At 48.2% G+C, this 13,862-nt stretch overlaps 3 protein-coding genes across 3 annotated transcripts; 1 reads left to right on the plus strand and 2 right to left on the minus strand.

Moving 5' to 3' along the window:
- Positions 1–98: 98 nt before the first annotated feature.
- Positions 99–4,576, minus strand: LOC130369865 (homeobox and leucine zipper protein Homez-like). Its single transcript, XM_056575443.1, has 2 exons — positions 4,098–4,576; positions 99–1,756 (listed from the first exon to the last, which is right to left on the minus strand). The coding sequence occupies exons 1-2, from the start codon at positions 4,098–4,100 to the stop codon at positions 377–379; spliced, it is 1,383 nt and encodes a 460-aa protein (XP_056431418.1). The 5' UTR covers positions 4,101–4,576; the 3' UTR covers positions 99–376.
- A 2,616-nt stretch (positions 4,577–7,192) lies between these two features.
- LOC130370448 (homeobox and leucine zipper protein Homez-like) lies at positions 7,193–10,304 on the plus strand. The gene is made up of 4 exons (XM_056576201.1): positions 7,193–7,458; positions 7,869–8,390; positions 8,620–8,672; positions 9,053–10,304. The coding sequence occupies exons 1-4, from the start codon at positions 7,456–7,458 to the stop codon at positions 9,954–9,956; spliced, it is 1,482 nt and encodes a 493-aa protein (XP_056432176.1). The 5' UTR covers positions 7,193–7,455; the 3' UTR covers positions 9,957–10,304.
- On the minus strand, positions 10,152–13,707 carry cideb (cell death inducing DFFA like effector b). The gene is made up of 5 exons (XM_056575457.1): positions 13,574–13,707; positions 12,839–12,953; positions 12,273–12,431; positions 10,978–11,171; positions 10,152–10,839 (listed from the first exon to the last, which is right to left on the minus strand). Exons 1-5 carry the CDS (start codon positions 13,597–13,599, stop codon positions 10,695–10,697), a joined length of 639 nt encoding a protein of 212 aa, XP_056431432.1. The 5' UTR covers positions 13,600–13,707; the 3' UTR covers positions 10,152–10,694.
- Positions 13,708–13,862: the final 155 nt, after the last annotated feature.

The raw sequence follows: 13,862 nt of genomic DNA on the forward strand, positions 1-13,862 counted from the left end.
ATTCAAGTCTCATTGCATTTCTGTAATTTTGTGTATTAGGATTGGAATTATGAGTGATGTTTTCTAATCTGTGGTGTAAAATAAAAATAGCAAATGTTTGACAAGAAGAGAACCAATTCTTTACTAACATCAGAAAGGAAAATCCTGCTTTACACATGAAGGTAAACATAAAACATTAGAATTTTAGAAACTGAACAAAACAAAAATCCCGGGTCCAAACGAACTAAAGACACCGATGTCTTTACACAACCTTCCAAAAGCCCTGAGCCTCCTTCCGGCAGGTCTCCCCACGATGGCCTCGTACACCTCCTCGGCCTCAGTGAGCAGGGGCGGGAGCGGTGGAGATGGTGGCGGTGGGGATGGGGATCGCCGACCGCTACTCCAGCTTCAACCCCCAGGTCCCAGCCCCCGGGTCTTTGTCCTTCTCTAGGCCGGCGTCCGCTATCCACAGGTGCTTCACCCTCTGCTGCAGCCGCATGCGAGCCAGGACCCGCTGCTGGTCCTGGCGGGTGATCCAGCGGGGCTTGGAGTTCTTCAGGTCATAGCGCCTGTCGGCAAACCACTGGGCCAGTTTTTGGCGCTGCCGGCCCGTCAACTCCGTCAGCCGGTCGTAGTCGCTCGGTTCGGGGTACTGGCAGGCCAGGAAGGCCCGACGCAGATGATTCAGCTGCTCCAGCTGCTCCAGCTGCTCCCTGGTCTTGTTCTTGTTATTGGGTTTGGCGTCCGGCCCACTGGCCTTGGACGTGTCCAGGTCGCTGAGGGCTGACGTGTTACCGTGGGCGGAGCCATTGCCGGGGGCGACGCCGTCTACGCCATCGTGGTCTCTGCTCACAGTTGCCGTTGAGTCGGCTTTTCGACCTGTGTGGTTCTCACCGGCCCCCGGTGGCCCCCTGTGGCCCTTGCTGGCAAGTGGGCTAACCTGAACTTTGGGCAAAAGGTCATAGGGCGTCTTCTTCTTCTTCTTCCTGGGTGGTCCGTACCGACGGCGGACGGACGACACAGGAGGAGGCGTCGGGGACGCTGTACTCTCGCCCGTCTCCCCTGAGCCTCCCCCTCGGCCCTCGCCTTCCTCTCCCTTTTCTGTGGCCACGCCTCTCGCTCCCATCTTCACACACAAACCTGACCCCTCGCTGCTCCCTCTCTCGCCAGCCTCCTCCAAAACATCTTCCCTTGCCGCCTCCTCCTCCTCCTCCTCCTCCTCTTTCTCCTCCCCCTGCTCCCTCACCGCCTGTGGGTCGTCCTCCCCCCCAACCACCACCGCCGCCTTCGCCGCTTTCGGCGGTCTTTGGCGCCCCGGGCCCAGCAGCCTCCTTTGGACCGCGCAGATGTCGGCGTTGTCCCAGCTGATGCCGTAGTGGAGGCGCTGGAACATAAACCACACGCGCACGTGGTCCAGGTGCAGGGAGCAGCGCCGTGCCAGCTTCGCCATCTCCTCCCGCTTCGGGTAAGGGAACACATCGAAGGCCCTGTCCAGGGTGTCGGCCGCGTGGGCTACTTCCTGGGCGATGGAGTTGGAGTGGACCCACATCAGCTTGTTTTCCGCGGAAAACACAGGGAGGCACAGGGTGCTGTTTTTGTTGAGGCTGAAGGCTTGGGCCTGGGTGAGGGAAGGGAGGGGGGAGCCGGCGGGCGTAGCCACCCTGCATGGGGAGAGGGAAACTGGAGGGCACGGGGGACATGAGAGGGGGCTCTTATTTTGTAAAGTAAATCCCTCTATGTCCACAGGGCTGACAGACGTGGATTCCTCCTCGAAAACCTGCAACGACCAACAAAAATTTACTTGACTGATATTGTCATACTTATCATAACTTATCATGCTCAACATTCATATGTGCAATTAAATCCCCTCAGTCACAAATTCGGATTTATCCGTGAGTGAAATATGAAATTTGTGAAATATGAGAGGCCTACAAGAAGAGCTTAAAAAACAAAACACAAAGTAGAATCCCCTAACTAAAGGCCTTCCGATACTACCGAGGTCAGTAGGTATTTAGGATGAGACATTGTCGTTTATAGTATCTTCAGATATTCATGTCGGTAAGTTACAAGAAGTGGATTAACAAGAATATTATTTTTTTGTTTTTACAAGCTTAATGAACTCTAGAACTAGGGAAGACTACTTGTGGTTGTTATACCTTTTTAACATTCTTTATGAAATGTTCGAACGCTTAGGCCTACTGTTTTAACGTTGGAAGAAACCCCAGCTTTCACCACCTCGGTGAAGTCGATGCACACGTTTGAGATGCACACTGAACAGTCACAAAATAATCTATACTGTACAGGCTAGTAGATGTTGCTTGCTTCTTTCTGCCCCGAGTTTGCACAGTGCAACAGTGATGACGTACCTGAGAAATCCATGGATTGAAGACCGGCAAATATATATAAAATGAGGGCTTGTAATGTGAACGCTATAATATGAAGGCTTTCTAATAACTATCCTCCTGTTAGTGACATTGTTCTTGTCTTGTTTCTATCAGTAATATTTATTTTAATTCATTGTTTTCTCTCATGCAGGACCTTGAAAACATGCAGCATGCGATCAATAACAATATGTATTCAATACAATTATTTGAATTATTAATCTGCTGTCTTTAATTCTTTGAATTATTAATCTGCAGTCTTTTTGTTAAAGGGATTAAGTAGGCTAAACTTAAGCAGGTTCCCCACGTTAAACTGCTATATGCATTACATGTCATTGTAAAATTGTAATAGGCTTATTTTCATGCATATGACTCATGGTGTCCCGGGTGCATTATTTTATAGAAGGCCTAATATTTGATGTCTGAGTTGCGGTCATTTATGTACCCGCGCATCACTGCTACATACAGATCACTTCCACGTTTAGAAAAGTAGGTACTAGACACGCCTCCAACTACAAGTTACGCCTCCTACTACAAGTTACGCCTCCTACTACAAGTTACGCCTCCTCTGACTACAAGTTACGCCTCCTACTACAAGTTACTACTACAAGCTGGACGCAGACAGATACTATTGGGAAACCTAGGCTTTTTGCTCAGTGGTTAGAGTTTGTCTTCCATGCCTGTGTTCTCCTCCTGTCCAGTCCAATACAAGACTAAGCTGACAATTAAATATATTTTTTGTAAATAAAGTGTGCCAGTGATTATTCAATAGATCAGCGACTCAATAGTTTCCATTCTTTAGCCTATTAACATACATGGTAGTTGGTCGCTTTATGTTTCTTTTAATGAAGGTAGTTGGGTTCTTGTTCTGCCTTGTTGTAGCCTATTATATATATTTATATCTGTATATCACTTTATATCTGAAACAGATATTTATACATTTCGTACAGCACTCATATCTGAAACAGATCTAATTAAACAAATTAAATGAAACGTTATTAGAGGTGATTGTATAATGACATTTAGTTTTAAACTCTCCACAAGGGTGCACAATACAATGGAGAACAGGTAGGATAATAAAAGGAAAAGCTAAGCCTCGATGCAAGACAATATGATTAGGGGTGGGACTATACAAACATGCGTAATCCTAGATTTAAAAAGCAAAAAAATGAACTGCCAGGTAACCAGAAAGTAGCTGCTTTGCAAATTTAAGTTTTGGGCTGCGCTAGCTAAGGTGGGCCATGCGAAGGTATGCCTGCTGGACATGCTGAGAGTCTACCGTAAAGATTGATAGATTTCGGTGAACATAGGACCCTTTTCCAGAAAAGGGTCCTATGTTCCCCCGCAACAGTGGGGAACATAGGACTCTTTTTCAGATAAAGGGTCCTATGTTCCCCGGTATGTTTTGCTACAGGGGAACATAGGACCCTTTTTGGAAAAAACGGGGGGGGAAGTCCTATGTTCCCCGAGTGGGCAACATAGGACCATGGGAACATAGGGATGACCCCCTTATATCAGGGCGCACACACTGTATTGTATGTCTTTGGGTGCAAGTTCCGCTCTATTCTGCTGACCAAACACATATGACGTCTGCATTGAACGGAGATAACAGAAACACAGGCTAGGCTACAGCAAATTAGGCTAGTCGGAAAAAAACCCGAGAGCTTGCTTGTTAGAAATCTTGTAACACAACTCACTTAATCTTTTTATTTGTAATCCAACACGCATCAGACTCACCATAGTGATGTTATTGATGCTTTTGTTCAGTTGCTTTTGTGAAAGATGGTTCTATTTCATGTATGCTATTGCTACGCCGTCTAGGCTTCGCCTTATGGGCTTGTCTCGCGCGCGCTGAAAATGTCAAACTATGCACTAATCAGCGTGGGCAACGCCCACATTTCTCACTGTATCGTGTCTATATAAAGCGGTGTATACCGTCGCTCATCCTCCCTTTTCTTTCAGCACTTGTGCTTATCAGTGGAAAATCGAGAATACATTAAGATGATTAATGTGCTCTGGTGACTTAAGTCGTTTTGACTGGGGTCCAGCAGGAGTACATTGATCGGGCTCCGCTCGCAGCTTCACCTTAGCCCCATAAGGCGAAGCCTAGACGGCGTAGCCTACATGAAATAGTTCGATAGTTATGTTATTATAATTCTAGTTCTATGATTGTAGGCGTATTGTACCCTCTTAATGTTGAAAGAAAAGCGTGGAGGTTGAGCGACGGTATACACCGCTTTATATAGACACGATTCCGTGGGAAATGTGGGCGGTACCCACGCTGATTGGTGCATAGTTTGACATTTTCAGGGCGCGCGAGACAAGCCCAAGGCGTAGCCTAGACGGAGTAGTCTACATGAAATAGAACCCTCTTTCACAACCACACTCGATGTATTTTAAGTCCCAGTTATACAGTGGGGTTCTCCCAAAACTTAAAAGTGAAAATCCTAACGAAGTGGTGAAATTTCGGATTTTCACCTCCACGTTGAGTGAGTTCAGCCCCCTGCCTACTGCTGCCATTGCTCAGCAAACTGAGCCATCGCTGAACAAAAGCATCAATAACATCACTATGGTGAGTCTGATGCGTTTTGGATAGACGGCTACGCCTACAATCATAGAAATTTTAGTTATAATAACATAACTATCGTTTCCAAGTTTGAAAATATCTAAATATTTTATTGATCGAACCTCACACAAATAAGAGATCGGTGCGGCGGTGTATTATTTAACATCGTGGAAAAGGCGCCCTCTAGAGGCTAAGGCCTTATTGGCTGAAATCTGCCTGGAACATTTAAATTTCATTTAAAATCCATTTAAATTGTACTTAAATTGATGGCGTATCTAAGTTTCGTTAACAGAAGGTTGAAAGTAAGCGTGTTTGAAAACGCCTCTCTGATAGAGCTATTGCATTAAAGGTGCTAGGTGCGGTCAAGCAGGGATAAGTTGTTTTTCAGTCAGAACAAGAAACAAACGGAATTTATTTCACCAAGTTCAAGGAACAGTATGAGGTCTACATTTAATACGATTAACTTAAATGTCTAAAAGCAGGAGCAGCAGCGCCGAGGTGTGCCCAGAAAACCATCGACCTCGGGGAACGCCAACGTTACCTTTGACCCGCTCACAACATTGGGACCTTGGATGTCTCTGTCTATGGACCACAGGAACGTTTTTTACAGACAGCAGTTGGGGGGCGAAGTGTATCAAAGTGTAACCAAAGACGACCGACGGAACTCCCTGAGCATGTTGCTGCAGAGGAAAAAGGATACCTAGTAGGAATCCTGAGGGTTCAAGCACACCTCGACAGTTCCATTTCATGTAGGGATACGCCGTATAGGCTTCGCCTTGTCCCTCGCGCGCGCACGGGACGAGCCCATAAGGCGCTATGGCATCTACGCTCTGGCATCTAGGATGCGAATACTTTTGCTACACATTTACCACCTAGACGTGTTGCAAACCTACCTGCAAAAAAACCCACAGCTGAGACTTGCAGGAGCAGATTCGAGCAGTTATAAAATGGATTTGTGCTCGCTCATTAAAATGCTGAATTAACATAGCGTTCGATATCATTTTATTTGTGAGGAAATTTTTCACAGATGTGCAACTTCTGATGCATTAGTTCAAATTTGGGTTTACGAATGCACACCTTTTGGGCATGTTCTCAGATTATGAAACACGGGTGTGCGAATGTGTTTTGCACCAACTACGCTGCAATATTTTTAGCAAAAGGTTTTGTGCACCTGTAACACAGATGTGCATATTCGTAGACCCTATTTTGTGTTTACAATTGTATAACAAATGTTTACGACTACAAATGTACTGTTACACATTTGTGACTTTAGAGTAGGCCTACACATGCAAAATAAATATATACGACTTCAAATTTACTGTGACTTTAGTGTACGCATTCAAATTCTGCAGTTACAGGTGGTAAAGACTTTTGCTACAATAAGAGAAGCTGAACAGCTTGTGATATGCATCGCCGAAAATAATCTAGTTTCAAAGTCCCTGTAAATAGCATGCAGCCAACGAGGTATGTTTTTTGTGGTTTCCCTGCATTGTTTTGCTTGTTTGGCTCTTTGTGTGCCGTGTAATTTATGATTTTATGTAAAGCTAATGCCGTGATTTCTGTTGTACTGTGTGTGTTCATCTATAGTTTTCACGGTGAAGTTGGAGTAAAAGTCTGCAATAAAACACGTCAAAGGAAACCACTGATGTCTGCCGACTGCTTTTAGAGGGATTTATACATGGTGAATCGCAATGATCGCAAGCAGAGAGTGAGAGTCTGAAAAGTCACATCAGTGACTAAACCATAAACGTCATTCATGCCAAGTAAAAGGAAAAACCTCAGACACGAGAAGTTAACGGAGTGGTGCACTAGGCCCTCTCGAATCCCGGGCCGAAACATTTGTTTCACTACGAGTCCTTTCAGCTGCCCACCCCTCCTTCTCCAGCAAAAAATAATTACATAGAACGGCTAATAAAACGCTTGAGGTGGCGTTTTGAAAAGAGAAAACTTTTTTAGTACATGGCATAAAGATAATTATGAGCATTTGATTGATACCCAGCCATTTTTTGCGGAGGCACATTCCTGTTCCCCACTTATATTGGAGTGAACGTAGAGATCTACTTCTGGGCCAAATTAATCGAGGGACCCATCCACAGTATGTTCTGTTCCCGGGGGCTTGCACTTGACACCACAGCCACAGTCGCCTAACCTCCCCACTCACGGCAGGATTTCTCGTCCAACCACCGTCCAATTTAAATGTTCCAGGCAGATTTCAGCCAATAAGGCCTTAGCCTCTAGAGGGCGCCTTTTCCTCGATGTTAAATAATACTCCGCCGGCGTTTGTGTGAGGTGCAATCAATTAAAGATTTCGTAATTTTCAAACTTGCTAACCCTCTTTCACAACCACACTCGATGTATTTTAAGTCCCAGCTATACACTGAGGTTCTCCCAAACGTAATAGGGAAAATCCTAACGAAGTGGTGAAATCTCGGATGTTCACCTCCCCGTTGAGTGAGTTCAGCCACCTGCCTACTGCTGCCATTGCTCAGCAAACAGCCATCGCTGAACAAAAGCATCAATAACATCACTATGGTGAGTCTGATGCGTGTTGGATTACAAATAAAAAGATTAAGTGAGTTGTGTTACAAGATTTCTAACAAGTATGCTCTCGGTTTTTTTAATTTGCTGTAGCCTATGTTTCTGTTATCTCCGTTCAACGCAGACGTCATATGTGTTTGGCCTGCAGAATAGAGCTGAACTTGCGCCCAAATATATACGATACAGTCTGTGCGCCCTGATATAAGTAGGGCAAATGTAGGCCAACATCGGAAGGTCTTCAGTTAGGTGATTCTACTTTGTGTTTTGTTTTTTTAAGCTCTTCTTGTAGGACTCTCATATTTCACTCACGGATAGGGATTTAATTGCACATATGAATGTTGAGTATGATAAGTTATGATAAGTATGACAATATCAGTCAAGTACATTTTTGTTGGTCGTTGCAGGTTTTCGAGGAGGAATCCACGTCTGTCAGCCCTGTGGACATAGAGGGATTTACTTTACAAAATAAGAGCCCCCTCTCATGTCCCCCGTGCCCTCCAGTTTCCCTCTCCCCATGCAGGGTGGCTACGCCCGCCGGCTCCCCCCTCCCTTCCCTCACCCAGGCCCAAGCCTTCAGCCTCAACAAAAACAGCACCCTGTGCCTCCCTGTGTTTTCCGCGGACAACAAGCTGCTGTGGGTCCACTCCAACTCCATCGCCCAGGAAGTAGCCCACGCGGCCGACACCCTGGACGGGGCCTTCGAAGTGTTCCCTTATCCGAAGCGGGAGGAGATGGCGAAGCTGGCACGGCGCTGCTCCCTGCACCTGGACCACGTGCGCGTGTGGTTTATGTTCCAGCGCCTCCACTACGGCATCAGCTGGGACTATGCTGACATCTGCGCGGTCCGAAGGAGGCTGCTGGGCCCGGGGCGCCAAAGACCGGCGAAAGCGGCGGTGGTGGTGGGGGGGGAGGACGACCCACAGGCGGTGAGGGAGCAGGGGGAGGAGAAAGAGGAGGAGGAGGAGGAGGAGGAGGCGGCAAGGGAAGATGTTTTGGAGGAGGCTGGCGAGAGAGGGAGCAGCGAGGGGTCAGTGAAGATGGGAGCGAGAGGCGTGGCCACAGAAAAGGGAGAGGAGGGCGAGGGCCGAGGGGGAGGCTCAGGGGAGACGGGCGAGAGTACAGCGTCCCCGACGCCTCCTCCTGTGTCGTCTGTAGGCCGTCCGTACGGACGACCCAGGAGGCTGCTGGGCCCGGGGCGCCGACGACCGGCGAGGGCGTCGAAGGCGGCGGTGGTGGTTGGGGAGGACGACCCACAGGCGGTGAGGGAGCAGGGGGAGGAGAAAGAGGAGGAGGCGGAGAAAGAGGAGGAGGCGGAGAAAGAGGAGGAGGAGGACGAGGAGGAGGAGGACGAGGAGGAGGAGGAGGAGGAGGACGAGGAGGAGGCGGCAAGGGAAGAAGTTTTGGAGGAGGCTGGTGAGAGAGGGAGCAGCGAGGGGTCAGGTTTTTGTGTGAAGATGGGAGCGAGAGGCGTGGCCACAGAAAAGGGAGAGGAGGGCGAGGGCCAAGGGGGAGGGTCAGGGGAGACGGGCGTAAGGGTGGAGGTAGGAGGTGAGGAGGAGGAGGAGGGGGAGGAGCAAGGGCAGGAGGGGAGGGTGGAGACCCCCGGCCGGCCCTGTAAAAGAAAGCTGGGGGAGGAGAATGAAAAGGGCAAAACGAGTGCCAGGGACAAAGGGGACAGGGCACGGGTCAGGAAGGGGGCAAAGTCGACGGAGGAGGAGGACCCCCCAAAGAGGAAAGACGGGGAGCCCGGACGCGTCGAAGGAGGAATGGCGTTGCTCACGAACCAGGAGCCCGTCCCTGAGAGCACAGCATCCCCGACGCCCTCTCCTGTGTCGTCTGTACGACGTCCGGACAGACGACACAGGAAGAAGAAGAAGACGCCCTTTGACCTGTTGCCCAAAGTTCAGGTTAGCGAGATCCCGCTTGCCAGCAAGGGCCACAGGGGGCCACCGGGGGCCGGTGAGAACCACGCAGGTCGAAAAGCCGACTCGACGGCAACTGTGAGCAGAGACGACGATGGCGTAGACGGCGTCGCCCCCGGCAATGGCTCCGCCCACGGTAACACGTCAGCCCTCGGCGACCTAGGCACGTCGAAGGCCAAGGCCAGTACGCCGGACGCCAAACCCAAGAACAAGACCAAGGAGCAGCTGGAGCAGCTGCGTCGGGCCTTCCTGGCCTGCCAGTACCCCAACCCGTGCGACTACGACTGGCTTTCGGAGTGGACGGGCCTGCAGCGCACCCGACTGATCCAGTGGTTTGGCGACACGCGCTATGAGATAAAGAACACCGAGCCCCGCTGGATCACCCCCGGGGACCAGCAGCGGGTCCTGGCTCGCATGCGGCAGCGGCAGAGGATGAAGCACCTGTGTACGGGGGAGGCCGGGGCCGGCCGAGAGGCGGCCAGCGGGCCCGGGGCTGGGACCTGGAGGTTGAAGCTGGAGGAGCGGTCGATCCCCATCCCCATCTCCACCGCTCCCGCCCCTGCTCACTGAGGCCGAGGAGGTGTACGAGGCCATCGTGGGGAGACCTGCCGGAAGGAGGCTCAGGGCTTTTGGATGGTTGTGTAAAGACATCGGTGTCTTTAGTTCGTTTGGACCCGGGATTTTTGTTTTGTTCAGTTTCTAAAATTCTAATGTTTTATGTTTACCTTCATGTGTAAAGCAGGATTTTCCTTTCTGATGTTAGTAAAGAATTGGTTCTCTTCTTGTCAAACATTTGCTCTTTTTATTTTACACCACAGATTAGAAAACATCACTCATAATTCCTAATATACAAAATAACAGAAATGCAATGAGACTTGAATGCCAGTCTTCTGCTAGGAAGTTATATTCTGTTAGAAATTAACTTGACTTCCCAAACATAAAAAACATATGATTTTCAATTGTCAATTGGGTCATAAGGAAAAAAAAATCAGAAAGATGCCATGGACTTTGGAAAGTCACAGACCATACGACATTTCTATAACTCTAAAGCTATACTGAATAACCAACAAACCAATTATAGTCCAATTCCTAGCAAGATGATGAGCCAACCAACAACAACAAGTGTAGCTCGTTAAGATAATTATGGACCTGGACGCATGCCACTGCCTCTAATCAGGGTCATGATTAGATAAACATGTGTTTGCCCCTTCTCCGAGCAATGGCCCGGTCACTGTTGAACCAACGTACCTTCTCCTAGAATTGAAGGCTTCAAGGTTCATTCACTAAAAACCTCCCCCTTAGCAATGCTCAGTTCCAATTGGCTGTATATTCGCCCTCCCTCTGGGGCTGCCAGAGCTCCGCCCCTTCGATGATGCGGCGGATCATGGAGGCCGAGGTGATGAGCAGGTGTCCGGCGGCCTGCAGCAGAGTGGAGGCGACCCTCAGAACTTCCCTGCGGTGGGGGGGAGGTTGAACAGAAATCAGCTGAGGAACGTGATGGTACATCAGCCCATATGTATTTGAACTCATAGCCTCTGCCCGTCGTTTTTGCCCGCTTTGCGAGATCCTATCCCCATCCGATGCTCAATACCTGAGGATTTTCTTGGGCCCCAGGCACTGGAAGTCAGCACCGATGGAGTACAGGCCCCGGTAGGTGGCATTGACGCTCAGAGACCCAAAGACGTCCTTGGGGTGTATCCTGTACAGGTCAAAGGTGACGCGGGCAATGTCTTTTCCGTTGCGTGGCTTTTTGTTGCTGCCTTGGTATTGACTGACGACTGCACCCTGAGGGTCCAGAGTCCACAAAAAGAAGGGTTAGGTAGGTCAGTCATTTCTATCTAATTGCATCAAATATAAGAACACCTTTTTCAAAAATTACTTTTAAATAAGTGGTCGTTTCATGGTGGTCCACCTTCATGGTGGCACTAAACCAAGGTAAGCGAAACATCGCTGATCACAATCCACCAGGCCATAGAGTGTACAACACACAATACATTTGAATCTTTGTTTTATCAACCGATTATTTTGTTTGTTTTTATAATGAGGGACAGAGTGACCATTTGCTTATCTCGTCTTCTGCTTGTTTAACGCAGTGCTTGTCAAACACAGACTGTACAAAATGGGTTTAGTCCGACAAATGGCTTGTAGCAGGGGACCCATGGGTTCATGGGAAAGCCATAATAAACGTCGATTTTTTTAAAATTATCTGCCGTTTGTCGTTGGATCATTCCTATGTTTGAAAACTGAGTAGAGTAATAACGTTTAATGAATTAACAAAGGCTAATTAACAAAATATTCTACAGTGGTGGTGGGTCACTTGTATTAATTGGATAGCCCAAAAAGTAATCAGTAATAGTCTCAAAAGGGCTTCACTCACAGGCCACATTTTATTACACCGAACTACTACTAAACCCCCAAAAGATCAAGGAAAGATTTGGCCGCTGTAAAGAGAGATAGAGCGAGAAGAGCCAGATAGCAAGAGTTTGAAACTAAGGAACCCAAAACAGCCCTACCTCTTCTCTCCCCATCCCTATGTTTCTAGGCTTTTGGGAAGTGTTGTGTTAACACATCTGGGATTGATTGACAGGCATGATCGTTTCCCCATACCAATCAGGAAAGAGATGCCGATAGGTCAGAAATTAGCGAATTAGCGGTCTAAAATCCATACTTTCTCATACAGGGGCCGGCGGCAGGCGCTGTCAACTTGACACTGATTTTCTCACTGCCCACCTCAATCACTAATAGGCTAGCTAACGGATGGCTATGTTACTTCTAACAAATTACTCTCAAATAATAGCTCTTAAATAATACCTACAGCTCCTTAAATTATCAAGGACGAAACCGTAAACCAGTAAAAAGGCAAGCTCCTGCCCTGGTTTGACGTACCGGTATTGGCTTCCATGTTTGGCCACCCTCCAGGGTCATGAGCACGGTGTTGTCCGGCAGCGCCATGAAGAACTCCTCCGAGTCCACCTCGGTGCCGTCCTCCTCACACACCAGCACCACGGACACGGCCGACAGCGCCAGCAGCAGGGACTGACACGCCTGGGGGAGGGGGATGAGCCAAGGAGCCGTGTGAGAGGCCTTCTTGTACTGCATCGAATACCAAGGCGTCGACAAAGCATTGACTAATCAATCCATTTTCTGTGTGTGTGTGTGTGTGTGTGCGTGCGGTGTGCATGTTTGTGTGTGTGTGTGCATGCATGTGTGTGTGTGTGTGTGTGTGTGTGTTTTTGTGTGTGTGTGTGTGTGTGTGTGTGTGTGTGTGTGTGTGTGTGTGTGTGTGTGTGTGTGTGTGTGTGTGTGTGTGCATGCATGCATGCGCGTGTGTGTGTGTGTGTGTGTGTGTGTGTGTGTGTGTGTGTGTGTGTGTGTGTGTGTGTGTGTGTGTGTGTGTGTGTGTGTGTGTGCATGTATGTGTGTGTGAGTTTTGTGTTGTCCGTCATTCCCACCCGCTCCCGCAGCTCCTCCAGGGTCCCTGCTGTGACGCCCTTCCTGGTGTCCCGGGTGTGGGTGCACACCCGGAAGGGCCGCTGGGGCGGACACCACACCCGCCTGGTAACTGACCTGAGAGGGAGAGGGAGAGAGAGAGGGAGAGAGAGAGAGAGAGGGAGAGAGAGAGAGAGAGAGAGAGAGAGAGAGAGAGAGAGAGAGAGAGAGAGAGAGAGAGAGAGAGAGACAGGGAGAGATATTTTTTTTCTTAATGCTGGAGCATAGGCTAAAGCATAAAGCACCAGGAGTGTCGCCAAAAGGGAGATGTGTAATAAGGACAGATTGGGTCAGGGCCCAGGGGAGGCGCCTCTTCAGCTCTTCAGACTAACAACATAACAACAATTCAACGCTCCTAAGCTCCCAAACTGACGGCGGGGATAGGCCTTTTACTGGGAAGCTGGTATAACACACAGAAATGTTTTCCTTAATTGGTCCCTTTCATTAGCAGTTTAAATACTTTATATATATGTATATATATATATGTTGTACAATACAAGACTTCTCATATCAATATTCAATTTAAAGTACATTAATTCAGTTGATATATAGATAGTTTTAAATATATACTTTTAAGATTCAGTTCTGCTGTCAAATGTAATGGTCTCCAAGCCATGGTCTGCCTCTGTGTTTACACGAGAACACAGTGTTTTTGTCTATCACCCGTAACTCGAACTCAAACACATAATTTGCCTTACTTGAACAATGAAGATGTCGTGTCCATCTTATCGGAGTGTTCTGTCCTTTATTTTGGTCTTATTGTAGGCTCCGTATCAAGCGTCCCGGTCTCTGGGTCAGGACTTGTTGTGAGTGTCCTGACAATCCCCCTCTATCGGACTTTGATCCCAGATGAGGTGACGATTTACATACCGATAATCGATCAAAGGTCAAAGAGGCCTCTTGTTGGCTTACATCTCAGTATAACCTGGATATTCTGATTCCATTCTGCTATTTCACAATATCAGAGATAAAATACTACCAATTATT

This window comes from Gadus chalcogrammus, chromosome 17, assembly GCF_026213295.1.
Source record: "Gadus chalcogrammus isolate NIFS_2021 chromosome 17, NIFS_Gcha_1.0, whole genome shotgun sequence".
Classification (NCBI taxonomy): Eukaryota; Metazoa; Chordata; class Actinopteri; order Gadiformes; family Gadidae; genus Gadus; species Gadus chalcogrammus.

Excerpts from the sequence above, each read along its gene's own strand:
- LOC130370448 (XM_056576201.1), top strand. Across the intron at positions 8,391-8,619 it reads GGGAGGACGACCCACAGGCG|GCCGTCCGTACGGACGACCC; the intron begins GTGAGGGAGCAG and ends TGTCGTCTGTAG. Across the intron at positions 8,673-9,052 it reads GCCCGGGGCGCCGACGACCG|GAGGGTGGAGACCCCCGGCC; the intron begins GCGAGGGCGTCG and ends AGGGCAGGAGGG.
- cideb (XM_056575457.1), bottom strand. The coding sequence starts at position 13,599 with ATGGACACGACATCTTCATTGTTCAA. Across the intron at positions 12,432-12,838 it reads TGGAGGAGCTGCGGGAGCGG|GCGTGTCAGTCCCTGCTGCT; the intron begins GTGGGAATGACG and ends CCCCTCCCCCAG. Across the intron at positions 11,172-12,272 it reads AAACATGGAAGCCAATACCG|GGTGCAGTCGTCAGTCAATA; the intron begins GTACGTCAAACC and ends CTGGACCCTCAG.